The sequence below is a fragment of the Oncorhynchus keta genome, chromosome 34, assembly GCF_023373465.1.
Source record: "Oncorhynchus keta strain PuntledgeMale-10-30-2019 chromosome 34, Oket_V2, whole genome shotgun sequence".
Taxonomy (NCBI): Eukaryota; Metazoa; Chordata; class Actinopteri; order Salmoniformes; family Salmonidae; genus Oncorhynchus; species Oncorhynchus keta.
This window is the reverse complement of record NC_068454.1, coordinates 71,793,255-71,810,040: the sequence shown is the minus strand read 5'-3', so window position 1 is coordinate 71,810,040 and position 16,786 is coordinate 71,793,255. Positions and strand designations below refer to the sequence as shown.

General features: G+C 42.3%; 1 protein-coding gene across 3 annotated transcripts; it reads right to left on the bottom strand.

Moving 5' to 3' along the window:
* Positions 1–3,295: 3,295 nt before the first annotated feature.
* On the bottom strand, positions 3,296–11,334 carry LOC118367789 (B-cell receptor CD22-like). 3 transcript variants are annotated; one of them, XM_035751431.2, is made up of 9 exons: positions 11,210–11,332; positions 10,862–10,933; positions 9,747–10,094; positions 9,428–9,658; positions 4,922–5,191; positions 4,712–4,799; positions 4,562–4,607; positions 3,982–4,343; positions 3,296–3,867 (listed from the first exon to the last, which is right to left on the bottom strand). In XM_035751431.2, exons 2-9 carry the CDS (start codon positions 10,914–10,916, stop codon positions 3,801–3,803), a joined length of 1,467 nt encoding a protein of 488 aa, XP_035607324.1. In that variant the 5' UTR covers positions 10,917–10,933; positions 11,210–11,332; the 3' UTR covers positions 3,296–3,800. The 3 variants fall into 3 exon arrangements, with proteins under 3 accessions (XP_035607324.1, XP_052350594.1, XP_052350595.1); XM_052494634.1 differs by lacking the exon at positions 9,747–10,094 and having other exon boundaries at positions 11,210–11,331; XM_052494635.1 differs by lacking the exon at positions 3,296–3,867 and having other exon boundaries at positions 4,197–4,343; positions 4,514–4,607; positions 11,210–11,334.
* Between the last annotated feature and the right edge of the window lie 5,452 nt (positions 11,335–16,786).

Below are 16,786 nucleotides of genomic sequence, written 5' to 3'. Positions count from 1 at the left end.
TGGCCACTTCTCTCTTACCAGCACCTTCCCCCAGGCGGCTGCACCTCAAACAAAAAAATTAACGGTCGTCAAATGAAATTTTAGGATCAATCATTCAATTTTAACAAGATAGAAGCATGCACAAACAAAGGGTGCTCATCGTCACACCCGATACACATACTGTACATTACAAGTACAATACAAGACATTTACAGTGCCCTCGGAAAGTATTTAGACCCCTTGTCTTTTTTCACATTTTGTTAGGTTACAGCCTTATTCTAAAATTGATTAAATAGTTTTTGCCTACAAAGCTATATAAACAATGGCTTTGAGTGCTATCTAAAAACTTAGTAGTAAACATCCACGCTCCAAAGTTGATTTATAGTGGAATATCTGACTAGTCTTATCTCCTTCACTCCCCCGCAGAGTTCTGTCTCAGTCACATTTATTTTTATAATATGCAGAGAGAGGGAGAGAACTAGAAAACAACTGTGGAACAATTCTAAACCTCTATAATGAATATACAGTGGGGAGAACAAGTATTTGATACACTGCCGATTTTGCAGGTTTTCATACTTACAAAGCATGTAGAGGTCTGTAATTTTTATCATAGGTACACTTCTACTGTGAGAGACGGAATCTAAAACATAAATCCAGAAAATCACATTGTATGATTTTTAAGTAATTAATTAGCATTTTATTGCATTACATAAGTATTTGATACATCAGAAAAGCATAACTTAATATTTGGTACAGAAACATTTGTTTGCAATTACAGAGATCATACGTTTCCTGTAGATCTTGACCAGGTTTGCACACACTGCAGCATGGATTTTGGCCCACTCCTCCATACAGACCTTCTCCAGATCCTTTAGGTTTCGGGGCTGTCACTGGGCAATACAGACTTTCAGCTCCCTCCAAAGATGTTCTATTGGGTTCAGGTCTGGAGACTGGCTAGACCACTCCAGGACCTTGAGATGCTTCTTACGGAGCCACTCCTTACTTGCCCTGGCTTTGTGTTTCGGGTCGTTGTCATGCTGGAAGACCCACCACGACCCATCTTCAATGCTCTTACTGAGGGAAGGAGGTTGTTGGCCAAGATCTCGCGATACATGGCCCCATCCATCCTCACCTCAATACGATGCAGTCGTCCTGTCCCCTTTGCAGAAAAGCATCCCCAAAGAATGATGTTTCCACCTCCATGCTTCACGGTTAGGATGGTGTTCTTGGGGTTGTACTCATCCTTCTTCTTCCTCCAAAAACGGCGAGTGGAGTTTAGACCAAAAAGCTCTATTTTTGTCTCATCAGACCACATGACCTTCTCGCATTCCTCCTCTGGATCAACCAGATGGTCATTGGTAAACTTCAGACTGGCCTGGACATGCGCTGGCTTTAGCAGGGGAACCTTGCGTGCGCTGCAGGATTTTAATCCATGACGGCGTAGTGTGTTACTAATGGTTTTCTTTGAGACTGTGGTCCCAGCTCTCTTCAGGTCATTGACCAGGTCCTGCCATGTAGTTCTGGGCTGATCCCTCACCTTCCTCATGATCATTGATGCCCCACGAGGTGAGATCTTGCATGGAGCCCCAGACCGAGGGTGATAGACCGTCATCTTGAATTTCTTCCATTTTCTAATAATTGCACCAACAGTTGTTGCCTTCTCACCAAGCTGCTTGTCTATTGTCCTGTAGACCATCCCAGTCTTGTGCAGGTCTACAATTTTACCCCTGATGTCCTTACACAGCTCTCTGGTCTTGGCTATTGTGGAGAGGTTGGAGTCTGTTTGATTGAGTGGGTGGACAGGTGTCTTTTATACAGGTAACGAGTTCAAACAGGTGCAGTTAATACAGGTAATGAGGGGAGAACAGGAGGGCTTCTTAAAGATTGGTTGGTGGTGCCAGTGGGGATCTCCATCGCTCTGACACTGATCATCATTATAACAGTGGCTTGCATTAGGAGGTGAGTGATAAAGTTACAACATGTTTAAGAGTTAAAATTAAAGTGATGTAATCTCTATGTTTTATGAGTGGCGTAGCTGTCTTAAGTACTGCATATCAGGTGCAGTTAGGTCACAGTTTTGAAGACTTAGGACACTAAAAGAGGCCTTTCTACTGACTCTGAAAAGCACCAAAAGAAAGATGCCCAGGGTCCCTGCTCATCTGCGTGAATGTGGCTTAGGCATGCTGCAAGGAGGCATTTGGACTGCAGATGTGGCCTGGGCAATCAATTGCAATGTCCTTACTGTGAGACGCCTAAAACAGTGCTACAGGGAGACAGGACGGACAGCTGATCATCCTCGCAGTGGAAGACCATGTGTAACAACACCTGCACAGGATCGGTACATCGGAACATCACACCGGCATCACACCCGCCGGACAGGTTCAGGATGGCAACAACAACTGTTACACCAGGAACGCACAATTCCTCCATCAGTGCTCAGACTGTCCGCAATAGGCTGAGAGAGCTTGTAGGCCTGTTGTAAGGCAGGTCCTCACCAGACATCACCGGCAACAACGTAGCCTATGGGCACAAACCCATCGTCGCTGGACCAGACAGGACTGACAAAAAGTGCTCTTCACTGGCGAGTCATGGGTTTGTCTCACCAGGGGTTATGGTTGGATTCGCGTTACACAGAGGCCTGAGCTTTACACCGAGGCCTGTACTCTGTAGCGGGATCGATTTGGAGGTGGAGGGTCCGTCATGGTCTGGGGCGGTGTGTCACAGCATCATTGGACTGAGCTTGTGATTGCATGCAATCTCAACGCTGTGCGTTACAGGGAAGACATCCTCCTCCCTCATGTGGTACCCTTCCTGCAGGCTCATCCTGACATGACTCTCCAGCATGACAACGCCACCAGCCATACTGCTCGTTCTGTGCGTGATTTCCTGCAAGACAGGAATGTCAGTGTTCTGCCATGGCCAGCGAAGAGCCCGGATCTCAATCCCATTGAGCACGTCTGGGACCTGTTGGATCGGCGGGCTAGGGCCATTCCCCCTAGAAATGTCCGGGAACTTGCAGGTGCCTTGGTGGAAGAGTGGGGTAACATCTCACAGCAAGAACTGCCAAATCTGGTGCAGTCCATGAGGAGGAGATGCACTACAGTACTTAACGCAGCTAGTAGCCACACCAGATACTGACGGTTACTTTTGATTTTGACCCCCCCTTTGTTCAGGGACACATTATTCAATTTCTGTTAGTCACATGTCTGTGGAACTTGTTCAGTTTGTGTCTCAGTTGTTGAATCTTGTTATGTACATACAAATATTTATTTAATATGTTAAGTTTGCTGAAAATAAACGCTGTTTACAGTGGGAGGACGTTTCTTTTTTTGCTGAGTTTATCTGTGGCATGTACTCGGTAGCTCTGCCCATCACATATTATACACAGGTTCTTCAAGTTGGGGTTGAGTGGCAAAATAAAATAACAGTACATATTTAATAAAACAAACTAACTAAACAACCAAAAATACAAGATCTGGTGAGGTCAAGGGAAGATCTTACAAAACTTAAATTCAAGATAAATCAACAATATTTTCTCAAACTTTGTCAGACAGTTACAAACTAAACCAGCCACATGGCCACTTCCCTCTTACTTGCACCTTCCCCTGGGCGGTCACACCTCAAACTAAAAATTAAACAGTCAGCCAATGAAATTTCAGAATCAATCAATCACAAGCAATGGAAGCTCACCGAGACACATGCATTACAAGTACAGTACAATACATATCTATTGCTATAACTACCCATTAATTGCATACTTTACATATCTTAACATGTGTTCCAATGCTGCTTAGTTTATTCAACATTATGAAATGATATGTTCAGGCTTCAGGTTTGGCAACAGTGGAGTAGATAACAGAATGGTCCACCTCTAATCTTTCTTCTGACCTGCAAAAAGCAAATAGAGTTGCCGTATGAGTATATTCACACATTTCAAATAAACAGACTTCCAGAAATAGGTTACATTGAAAAGGACTGAACTGATTGTGAGTGCACTCTTACCTGGCAGTAGGACTGGGGAGGGGGAACTGGATGTTGGCATACTGTAGGTTGTCTGTCACCTTGGCCTGTTTGGTTTTCATCTTGGAGTAAACCACATCATCCTCATGGAGTCCTGAGAGTTGGGCCCTGTCGATGGAGCTGCAGAACTGCTGGAAGTCAAAGGTAGCGTAATGAGGGTCAGGAGGGTTCTGCAGAGCTGGTGGCTCGACCACAGAGTACAGAGAACTGTCTTGGGGGTGGGTGTGAGAGGGAGGCAGTTGAATGTTGGCATAGAGGGCATTTTCCCGTTCCTCCGTTCTAGCTTCCTGTGTTGCTGGGTCTTTACTGGTCCTTCTACTGAATAAGACTGGGTTTTGATCATCCTGAAATATGGAATTAGTCAAAAACAATACAAAATGTTTGATATATTGACTGCTCACTGTAGCTTCATCCATTGGTTAAACTAAGTAACATGTTACCAGGAAAGAATGAAAGCTTGCGCTTGAACATTGTTCAAATACCATGAACCTCCAGATAACATTGTTGCACTGACATGCTATTGGTATGTTGAATTGGAGTGTATATGCTGTGTTCCATTGACCTTTTTGTCCACAGCAGTCTTTTGACATAATTTGAATGGGCTCTTCCTGTCAAAGAAAACAAACTTCTTTGGGGAACAAATCGGTATCACAAGGCCATCATACTCTACATTATGTTATTGAATTGAGTAAACAATGTTTCAGAGACTTACCACATCCATAGGAACACAAGAAGTATGATCACCATGAAAACTGTGGCCGCGGAACTGATGTAAACTGGCATTTGAACAGTATTTGTATCTGAAAATGACACAGGATACATGAAGGCAAAAAAATTCAAGTCAAGGGAATTCCCACTTGAAGTGTATTGGTTCAGGACATTTCACTGGACAGTAGAACATAACATTTGATTCCATACTGACCCTGCAGGATCAGAGACAGAACAGTAGAGTTGTGAGCCCCTTCTTTGTTCCTGGCCTCACAGAAGTACTGTCCACTGTCAGAGGAGGTTAGAGAGGTCAATCTCAACATCTCTCCTGACCCTGTCTGTGAGGTGTCTGTTCCATCCTTCTTAAACCAGGTGTAGTTCTCCACTGCTGGGTTGGCATGACTGCTGCAGGTCAGGTTCACAGAGCTTCCCTCTACCACTGGACCAGAGGGACTTATTGACACCAAGGTGTTCCTTGGGGCATCTAAAGCAAGCATAAATATTCAAACGTTGATACAGTTGAAGTCAGAAGTTTACATACACCTTAGCAAAATACATTAATACTCAGTTTTTCACAATTCTTGACATTAAATCCTAGTAAAAATTCCCTGTCTTAGGTCAGTTAGGATCACCACTTTATTTTAAGAATGTGAAATGTCAGACTAATAGGAGAGAGAATGATTTATTTCAGCTTTTATTTCTTTCATCACATTCCCAGTGGGTCAGAAGTTTACATACACTCAATTAGTATTTGGCAGCATTGCCTTTAAGTTGGTTAACTTGGGTCAAACGTTTCGGGTAGCCCTCCCACAATAAATTGGGTGAATTTTGGCCCATTCCCCCTGACAGAGCTGATGTAACTGAGTCAGATGTGTAGGTCTCCTTGCTCGCACACGCTTTTTCAGTTCTGCCCACAAATTTTCTATGGGATTAAGGTCAGAGCACTGTGATGGCCACTCCAATACCTTGACTTTGTTGTCCTTCAGCCATTTTGCCACAACTTTGGAAATATGCTTGGGGTCATTGTCCATTTGGAAGACCCATTATGTTTTGAGTTGTTGCTTCAATATATCTACATAATTTTCCTTCATCATGATGCCAACTATTTTGTGAAGTGCATCAGTCCCTCCTGCAGCAAGGCAACCACACAAAATGATGCTGCCAACCCCGTGCTTCCAGTTGCGATGGTGTTCTTCAGCTTGCAAGCCTCCCCCTTTTTCATCCAAACATAACGATGGTCATTATGGCCAAACAGCTCTATTTTTGTTTCATCAGACCAGAGGACATTTCTCCAAAGAGTACGAACTTTGTCCCCATGTGCAGTTGCAAACTGTAGTCTGGCTTTTTATGGCAGTTTTGAAGCAGTGGCTTTTTCCTTGCCGAGTGGCCTTTCAGGTTATTTCGATATAGGACTCGTTTTACTGTGGATATAGATACTTTTGTACCTGTTTCCTCCAGCATCTTCACAAGGTCCTTTCTGTTGTTCTGGGAATGATTTGCACTTTTCGCACCAAAGTACGTTCATCTCTAGGAGACAGAACGCCTCTCCTTCCTGAGTGGTATAACAGCTGCGTGGTCCCATGGTGTTTATACTTGCTTATTATTGTTTGTATAGATGAATGTGGTACCTTCAGGCATTTGTAAATTTCTACCAAGGATGAACCAGACTTGTGGAGGTCTACATTTTTTTCTGAGGTCTTGGGTGATTTCTTGTGATTTTCCCATGAAGTCAAGCAAAGAGGCACTGAGTTTGAAGGTAGGCCTTGAAATTTGTCCAAAGGTACACCTCCAATTGACTCAAATGATGTAAATTAGAATATAAGAAGCTTCCAAAGCCATGACATAATTTTCTGGAATTTTCTAAGCTGTTTAAAGGTACGGTCAACTTAGTGTATGTAAACTTCTGACCCACTGGATTTGTGATACAGTGAATTATAAGTGAAATAATCTGTCTGTAAACAATTGTTGGAAATATTACTTGTGTCATGCACAAAGTAGATGTCCTGACTAACAGTTTGTTAACAAGTGTCACGACATCCGCCGGAGTTGGTCCCTCTCCTGGTTCGGGCGGAGTTCGGCAGTCGACGTCACCGGCCTTCTAGCCATCGCCGATCCACCTTTCATTTTCCATTGGGATTGTCTTGTCTTCCCTCACACCTGGTTTCTATTCCATCAATTACATGTTGTGTATTTAACCCTCTGTTTCTCCCATGTCTTTGTCCGGAATTGTTTATTGTAAGTGCTTGTGCACGTTATGTCTGGTGTGTGTCGGGTTATGTACCCATTTATTGATGGTTCTGTTTTCTGGTGGGTTTTTAATATTAAGAATGGTATGAAGAAAATACTGTTACTCGGAAAGTGTAGACAATCTATGAAGTTTACATCCAAATGTTGTATAAAATATACAACCCCTCGACAACATTCCGCTGAAAAGGCAGCGCGCAAAATTCAAAAATAATAATAAATAATAATAATAATAATAATAAGAACAAAAGGACCACTTGTGATGTTAATTGGACATATTGGAGTGCCAACAAAAGAAGCTTGTCAAAGGTAAGGCATGATTTATATTTTATTTCTGCGTTTTGTGTCGCACCTGCAGGGTTGAAATATGCTTCTCTCATTGTTTACTGTTGTGCTATCATCAGATAATAACATCTTATTCTTTTGCCGAAAAGCCTTTTTGAAATCTGACGTGTTGGCTGGATTCACGAGTGTAGCTTTCATTTGGTATCTTACATGTATGTTTTAATGAAAGTTTGATTTTTATAGTATTTTATTTGAATTTGGCGCTCTGCATTTTCCCTGGCTATTGGCCAGGTGGGACGCTACCGTTGGATTTGTTTCACATTTTTTGGTTACTACATGATTCCATATGTGTTATTTCATCTTTCTGATGTCTTCACTATTATTCTACAATGTAGAAAATTGTAAAAAATTAAGAAAAACCCTGGAACTTTTGACTGGTACTGTATATATTGTTGTGACATGACTTTCATTCATGTGATGACTGTTATTTATCGAATCAACTAACTACGTTTAATTGTCACGCACTTCTTGGCTGCTTTTCCTTCACTCTGCGTTCCGACTCATCCCAACCATCTCAATTTGGTTGAAGTTGGGGGATTGTGGAGGCCAGGTCATCTGATGCAGCACTCCATCACTCTCCTTCTTGGTCAAATAGCCCTTAAACAGCCTGGAGGAGTGTTGGGACATTGTCCTGTTGAAAAACAAATAATAGTCCCCCACTAAGCCCAATCCAGATGCGATGGTGTATCGATGCAGAATGCTGTGATAGCCATGATGGTTAAGTGTGCCTTGAATTCTAAATAAGTCACAGACAGTGTCACCAGCAAAGCACCCCCACACCATAACACCTCCTCCTCCATGCTTTATGGTGGGAAATACACATGCAGAGATCATCCTTTCACCCACACCGCATCTCACAAAGACACGGCGGTTGGAACCAAAAATCTCAAATTTGGACTCCAGACCAAAGGACACATTTCCACCGGTCTAATGTCCATTGCTCATGTTTCTTGTACAAGCAAGTCAATTCTTCTTATTGGTGTTCTTTAGTAGTGGTATCTTTGCAGCAATTCGACCATGAAAGCCTGATTCACACAGTCTCCTCTGAACAGTTGATGTTGAGATGTTTCTGTTACTTGAACTCTGTGAAGCATTTATTTGGGCTGCAATTTATGAGGCTGGTAACTCTAATGAACTTATCCTCTGCAGCAGAGGTATCTCTGGGTCTTCCTTTCCTGTGGCGGTCCTCGTGAGAGCCAGTTTCATCATAGAGCTTGATGGTTTTTGCGACTGCACTTGAAGAAACTTTATCATTCAAATACATTCCAGGTGATTACCTCATGAAGCTGGTTGAGAGAATGCCAAGAGTGCAACGCTGTCATCAAGGCAAAGGGTGGCTATTTGAAGAATCTCAAATATAACATTTATTTAGACTTTTTTCATTACTGCATGATTCCATATGTGTTATTTCATAGTTGTGAAGTCTTCACTATTAGTCTACAATGCAGAAAATAGTACAAATAAAACCCTTGAATGAGTAGGTGTTCTAAACCTTTTGACCGGTAGTGTAATTAATTTAATTGGGTAACAATTAAACATAGTTAGGTGATTAGATGAATAACAGTCTTCAGATTAATGAAAGTAAAGTCACGAGACTCTTACCACACGTTATTTTGCCTTTATATTTCACAAAACCAAAACACTGAACTTTCATCCATATTAATGGTTCCAGTAAATAAAGTGGATCGGAATATTTTCATTGGTGCTCTCAGAACAGTTTTGAATTAAGTTAGTAGCCTATAGTTCACTGTTATTTCCTCTCACCATGCCCTACCATCATGTACGTCAACCTCAAACTGCTTAACTTCCCCTAAAAGTCACCACAATCTAAACACACAGCCAGGCTCAGCAAATAGAGACTGCAGTTCATCATGGAAAATTCAAATGTCTTATCTAACACATTCACATTCAGACCAAACTGACAAAGACTGTTATGCAAGAACACTATTTCCTTAACATCATTCTTTCATAATTCCCTGCTATTATTTTTACACAGTAATGCGATGAGATATGTGCCCTTCCAAGACAGACGCAGCACCTCGCTCGTGCAGACTTTTGAACGCAGATAGTTGCTCCATTATGATAGAATGATATGATCTGCTCACGTTAAGTATATCAGATATTCACTCACATTTGACATCAAGAGACGTTGGAGCAGAGTTGAGATTCTCTTGACCTTGAACAGCACATCGGTATCTGCCAGAATCCTCACTGCTGGCCAGGAACTCTGTGTTGGATACTGAGTGTCCATCCCTGGACCAAACAATAGTGGGATGGTCACTTGGTGTACAGGTTGTGACACACGTTAGTGTCACCCTCTCTCCTGCTCTCACAGTTGCAGGCTGTACTTTGGCTGTCAGCCCTGGTTGAGAGGAGAAAGGAACAGAGTGATCACTGAATGTTTTTTGAAGTGTTATCAGAGTCTGATTTTCTTCTGGTATCAAAATGACCTGTCAAACTTAGTGAAACCCATGTTTTGCTGCTCCATGCATTCGTTTCGCCACCTTTATTAACCGTCTCAAATCTGAAGTGGTATTGTGTTGCGTCACTACTAATTAGGTTATTAATTTTCAAAGTGCAGTTGTTGTCTTTGTTTCCAAGGTATTCTACACGTCCTCTGTATTCCTGGGCCAGAAAGAGATCATTGTTCTTCCTTTGACTCGAGAAATACCAGAAGCTCTTTGTAATAGTCTGATCTGAGGGGAAGGCATAACTGCATGCAAACACCACTGATGACCCTCTTAAGGCACATGGAGCTGTATCGTTAAAGGTCACCTTCCAATTACTCCCAGAAACACCTTTAAAAAACAACAACAACAAAGCAAACAACAGTTAGTTGTCACACATATCTACAACACTAATGCAAATACATACAGTGCCAATTTGCCATTTACAGGTAATTAAAATAACATGTAATATATTGTCGCTGTCGGATGAAAACTTTGTAACTCCATTTTTGCCAACTTTCATTTTTGTACATATATTGAAAGCAGTAACTCCCCTCAATGTACTCTGAACATTTCATGACTCTAGGACCAAGAAAATATATTCAAATAGCTCCTGAATTTTCATAATTGTATATTAATTTATGGGAAAACATGGTCATATTTTCCATCTCCTGAAAAATTCCTGTTTTGGAGATGAGGGTATCAGACAGTGATGATATGCCATTTAGCAGATCCTTTTATCCAATGTGACTTACAGTTAAACCATCAACCCTGGCGGTGCAAGCGCCATGCTTTACCAACTGAGCCCCGTGTCTCCTACCACATGCTGGTGCACAAACAGACTATCAGTCACTTCTGTATTTCTGTGAGTTAATCGAGTGAGTTACTCTTTATTCTCAGATAAAGTCCTTTGAGGTGAATCATTTGCTAAAAATACATCTCACCATCAAGGCAACAAAACAATGACATTAGAAGAAGAATATAACATATCCCCTCTGACCTCTGCAGTAGTTCCCTGTTAATCTCTTATGAGCCATACACAGGAGTAGAACGTTTATAAATCAGTACTGACATCCACAGCATGATAGAGCATTAGAGCAAAAATATATTCTACTCACCTAGCAACGTGAGAGTAATCACCAGCATCACACTGATCATTTTCAAGAGCCACATCGCATCAAACTGAAACACTGATGCAAAATAGCACAGAATTGAATTACTTAACTTAATACTTAATAAGTCAATCATCAAACTGGCTCAAACAGTGTTTTCACTGAAAGCAGGTGTAACATTTGTCTTTGTCTCTGAAGAGTTCTCTCACAACTTGGATACAGCTCTAAATCATCTAGTCATTCTGTCTTTAAATTCTCACAACAGATAGATTGAACATCACTGCGCACCAATGTTGCACCAGTTAAAGGAAAGAAGACGCATGAAACTCCACAGAGAGAAACAACACTACTCACCCTCCTGCAGAACATGTCCAGAGAGAATGACCAGCAAATAACCATGCAAATAAATACCTTGGAGAGATGTGATAATAACTATGTCGCAAGCAGAATGTAGACGATTGGGTTGAGAATTACTTGTCTCCTTGTGGCCTTTTGGTGCTATTGTCCTTCCTGTTATCATTCACTTTTTATATTGCTGTGTACTTAACATAGAAATATTATAATAATTTCTTCCCCTAACCTGGACAACACTGGGCCAATTGTGCACTGCCATATGGGACTCCCGGACACGGACGGTTGGGATATGGCCGTGTCTGGGATAGGGTCTGTTGTGATGCCTCTAGCACTAAGATGCAGTGCCATAGACCGCTGCGCCAATCAAGAGCCACTAAATATACACTGAAGAAAAATATAAACGCAACTTGTAACAATTTCAAAGATTTTACTGAGTTATACAGTGAGGGAAAAAAGTATTTGATCCCCTGCTGATTTTGTACGTTTGCCCACTGACAAAGAATATTGCCAACTGACAAAGAATCTATCATTTTAAAGGTAGGTTTATTTGAACAGTGAGAGACAGAATAACAGAAAAAAAACAGAAAAAACACATGTTATAATGTTATAAATCAATGTTATAAATTGATTTGCATTTTAATGAGGGAAATAAGTATATGACCCCCTCTCAATCAGAAAGATTTCTGGCTCCCAGATGTCTTTTATACAGGTAACGAGCTGAGATTATAAGCACACTGCTGAGATTAGGAGCACACTCTTAAAGGTAGTGCTCCTAATCTCAGTTTGTTACCTGTATAAAAGACACCTGTCCACAGAAGCAATCAATCAGATTCCAAACTCTCCACCATGGCCAAGACCAAAGAGCTCTCCAAGGATGTCAGGGACAAGATTGTAGACCTACACAAGGCTGGAATGGGCTACAAGACCATCGCCAAGCAGCTTGGTGAGAAGGGGACAACAGTTGGAAGAAACACAAAAGAACTCTCCCTCGGCCTGGGGCTCCATGCAAGATCTCACCTTGTGGAGTTGCAATGATCATGAGAACAGTGAGGAATCAGCCCAGAACTACACGGGAGGATCTTGTCAATGATCTCAAGGCAGCTGGGACCATAGTCACCAAGAAAACAATTGGTAACACACTACGCCGCAAAGGACTGAAATCCTGCAGCGCCCGTAAGGTCCCCCTGCTCAAGAAAGCACATATACATGCCCGTCTGAAGTTTGCCAATGAACATCTGAATGATTCAGAGGACAACTGGGTGAAAGTGTTGTGGTCAGATGAGACGAAAATTAAGTTCTTTGCAATCAACTCAACTCACTGTGTTTGGAGGAGGAGGAATGCTGCCTATGACCCCAAGAGCACCATCCCCACTGTCAAACATGGAGGTGGAAACATTCTTTGGGGGTGTTTTTCTGCTAAGGGGACAGGACAACTTCATCGCATCAAAGGGAAGATGGACGGGGCCATGTACCGTCAAATCTTGGGTGAGAACCTCCTTCCCTCAGCCAGGGCATTGAAAATGGGTCGTGGATGGGTATTCCAGCATGACAATGACCCAAAACACACAGCCAAGGCAACAAAGGAGTGGCTCAAGAAGAAGCACATTAAGGTCCTGGAGTGGCCTAGCCAGTCTCCAGACCTTAATCCCATAGGAAATCTGTGGAGGGAGCTGAAGGTTCGAGTTGCCAAACGTCAGCCTCGAAACCTTAATGACTTGGAGAAGATCTGCAAAGAGGCGTGGGACAAAATCCCTCCTGAGATGTGTGCAAACCTGGTGGCCAACTACAAGAAACTTCTGACCTCTGTGATTGCAAGGGTATTGCCACCAAGTACTAAGTCATGTTTTGCAGAGGGGTCAAATACTTATTTCCCTCATTAAAATGCAAATCAATTTAGAACATTTTTGACATGTGTTTTTCTGGATTGTTTTGTTGTTATTCTGTCTCTCACTGTTCAAATAAACCTACCATTAATATTATAGACTGATCATTTCATTTCTTTGTCAGTGGGCAAACGTACAAAAACAGCAGGGGATCAAATACCTTATTCCCTCACTGTAGTTCATATAAGGAAATCAGTCAATCTAAATACATTTATTAGGCCATAATCTATGGATTACACATGACGGAATACAGATGAGATTTTTGAATTATTAGGATCGCCAGTAGCCAACACCAATGGCGACAGGGAGTCTTACTGGGGTCTGACATAACAAAAAAGACATTACAGTCAAAAGACTAGAATTTACATACATTTAAAAATATTATAATGTAGTGTGTGTGTACTGTATATCTATCAGTTACACTTACATGTCAGTACATACACACAACAAGTTGGTCACATGGGGAGCGTTGTGCAATGAGGTGTTGCGCTATTTGTTTCCTCTGACACATTGGTGCGGCTGGCTTCTGGGTTGGATGCGAGCTGTGTAAAGAAGCAGTGCGGCTTGGTTGGGTTGTGTTTCGGGGGACGCGTGGCTTTCGACCTTCGTCTCTCCCGAGCCCATATGGGAGTTGTAGCGATGAGACAAGATAGTAACTACTAACAATTGGATAGCACAAAATTGGGGAGAAAGGGGGGTAAAAAAAGAATACATTAAAAAAAGAAGAGGAGGCGGAGAAAAAGGTGCCAGAGGGCGGGCTGCCTTCTTAGAATTCGTAGGTAATCGAATAAACTCCCACTTCCTTCCATTCTGCTAGCAAACGTGCAATCTTAGGAGAATAAAATCGTTGACCTACATGCAAGATTAAACTACCAACGGGACATTCAAAACTGTAATATCTTAGGCTTCATGAAGTCGTGGCTGAATGACGACACTATCAACCGGAGACTTTAATGCAGGGAAACTTAAATCTGTTTTACCAAATTCCTATCAGCATGTTAAATGTGCAAAACAAACAAAAACAAAAACCCTGGACCACCTTTACTCCACACACAGAGACACGTACAAAGCTCTCCCTTGCCCTCCATTTGGCAAATCTGACCATAATTCTATCCCCCTGATTCCTGCTTACAAGCAAAAATTTCACCAGTGATAAGATCAATAAAAAATGGTCAGATGAAGCAGAAACAGGACAGTTTTGTTAGCACAGACTGGAATATTTTCCTGGGATTCCTCCCATGGCATTGAGGAGTACACCACATCAGTTATTGACTACATCCATAAGTGCATCGATGATGTCGTCCCTATAGTGACCGTACATATATACCCCAACCAGAAGCCATGGATTACAGGCAACATCCGCAATGAACTAAAGGCTAGAGCTGCCGCTTTCATGAGGCGGGACTCTAAACCGGAAGCTTATAAGAAATCCCACTATGCCCTCCGACGAACCATCAAACAGGCAAAGCGTCAATACAGGATGAAGATCAAATCGTACTAAACCGGCTCTGATGCTCGTCGGATGTGGCAGGGCTTGCAAACAATTACAGACTACAAAGGGAAGCACAGCCAAGAACTGCCCAGTGACACGAGCCTACCAGACGAGCTACACTACTTCTATACTCGCTGTGAGGCAAATAACACTGAAACATGCATGAGAGCACCAGCTGTTCCGGAAGACTGTGTGATCATGCTCTCTGCAGTCGATTTGAGTAAGACCTTTAAACAGGTCAACATTCAGAAGGCCGCAGGGCCAGACGATTTACCAGGACGTGTACTTCAAGCATGCGCTGACCAACTGGCAAGTGTCTTCACTGACATTTTCAGCCTCTCCTTGTCCAAGACTTTAATATCAACATGCTTTAAGCAGACCACCATAGTGCCTGTGCCCAAGAACACTAAGGTAACCTGCTTAAATGTCTGCCGACCCGTAGCACTCACGTCTGTAGCCATGAAGTGCTTTGAAAGGCTGGTCATGGCTCACATCAACACCATTATCCCAGAAACCCCAGACCCACTCCAATTTGAATACTGCCCCAACAGATCCACAGATGATGCAACCTCTATTGTACTCCACACTGCCCTTTCCCACCTGGACAAAAGGAACACCTATGTGAGAATGCTATTCATTGATTACAGCTCAGCGTTAAACACCATAATGCCTTCAAAACTCATCAATAAACAAAGGACCCTGGGACTAAACACCTCCCTCTGCAACTGAAAAACCCTACGAGGGTTTTTGCTAAACACATGCCTGAACCCACACACAACCCACCTATTAATGAATAGTTGTTAGTGGTAAATACTCTGTCTGATTTAGAAGTGTGGGGTCTATTTATTTGATTTGGGTGTGTTCTTCATGGATTAGAAAGGATGCTGTACACAAATGAACATTTCTATTGTCAGAGTTTTGGTTTCACACAAACCCAATGTAAACCTGTTACACAAAATGTTTAAAATGTTTGAAATATCTTTAAATAATGCATGATGTACAGGAAAACAAACACTGGGCTTACTGATCTCTGACCTCTGTTCTGACTCCCTGGTGAGGCCTGATCACCCTCACCAGAAAGACAGCAGATATTGTTTTTTTATGGGCTATGTAAAAACAAATAATTAAGAAGACTTATAATTCATCAATAGTCCAATGGGTGATTCGGACCATGAGAAGGACAGAGAGAGAGAGCTGTCTCTAGTCTATTTTACCATTACCTTATGGGATACAGTTATTTCCTTATGGAGTTATCAAGAGATAATTGGATTTGTTATTCTAATTTGTATTTTTTTAATTTAACACCTGTTTTGAGAGTTGTGCCCTTCAGACACAATCAGACTCCTCCTGTCTGGGCTCCACCATGGTTATCTGAGGTTCTGAGAATACGACTGGTTTTCTGAGAACACAGGCTGTCGCAGGCCTGATGAAAACAGCCACCTGTCAGAAGATGCTTAGACTCGTTCACCTTGTTATGACCCTATACTTGTGATGAAAGGTCAAGTTTCGGTCAAACCCACTTCTGAGCTTTTAATTGTTGACAAGATGGTTGCTGCTGTCAGGGGGAGTCTGGCACGACACACACACAACCTGTTCTTCTTCCTTTCACCACAGAGAATTCTCATTCATGTGTTTATTTTCATTCGATCAATTTCTTTATTCACATTCATTCACATACACCCTTCGTTTTACCTAAAACCGACCTATAGTTTCTTACCTAACTTAATTCACTTCCTCTACATAAGCTGGTATTATCCTATAGGATTTTTCACGCATACCCTTCGTTTTTACCTAAAAACGACCCATGAGCAAGCAACATTTGCCCCACACCAGGCCAGGCAGCTCAGCCAGAGAGCGCAAACAACCGCACCTAGTCAAACCACACAAGGTCCCCAAATGAATGGTTCGGTGAGAGGGGCAGTCCAAATCACACACACCCAACACAGGTCACCCGCTCAGGTTGATTGGGCTGTGTTTACGCACATCCCAAAACAGATCCTGAGACAGTCGAGCCTGGTCAAGCAGAATCAGACGGAATAATTCCTCCCAATCAAACCAGACACGTGGGTCCGTTCGAACGGTCTGACCAGAACGAGTGCAAGCCTCCTCCACTAAACACCTGACTCCAGTAAGGTTCACAGCTCCTATTCACTTAGTCCCTACACATGCGCACATACATTTACTTTTAAAACCATCGCAAAT

Bases quoted from the DNA above. Each gene is read 5' to 3' on its own strand.
- LOC118367789 (XM_035751431.2), bottom strand. From the start codon at position 10,916: ATGTGGCTCTTGAAAATGATCAGTGTGATGCTGGTGATTACTCTCACG. The intron at 10,095-10,861 runs GTGAGTAGAATA...TGTTTTTTAAAG, and splicing joins GATTACTCTCACGTTGCTAG to GTGTTTCTGGGAGTAATTGG. The intron at 5,192-9,427 runs GTGAGTGAATAT...TGCTTGCTTTAG, and splicing joins AACGTCTCTTGATGTCAAAT to ATGCCCCAAGGAACACCTTG.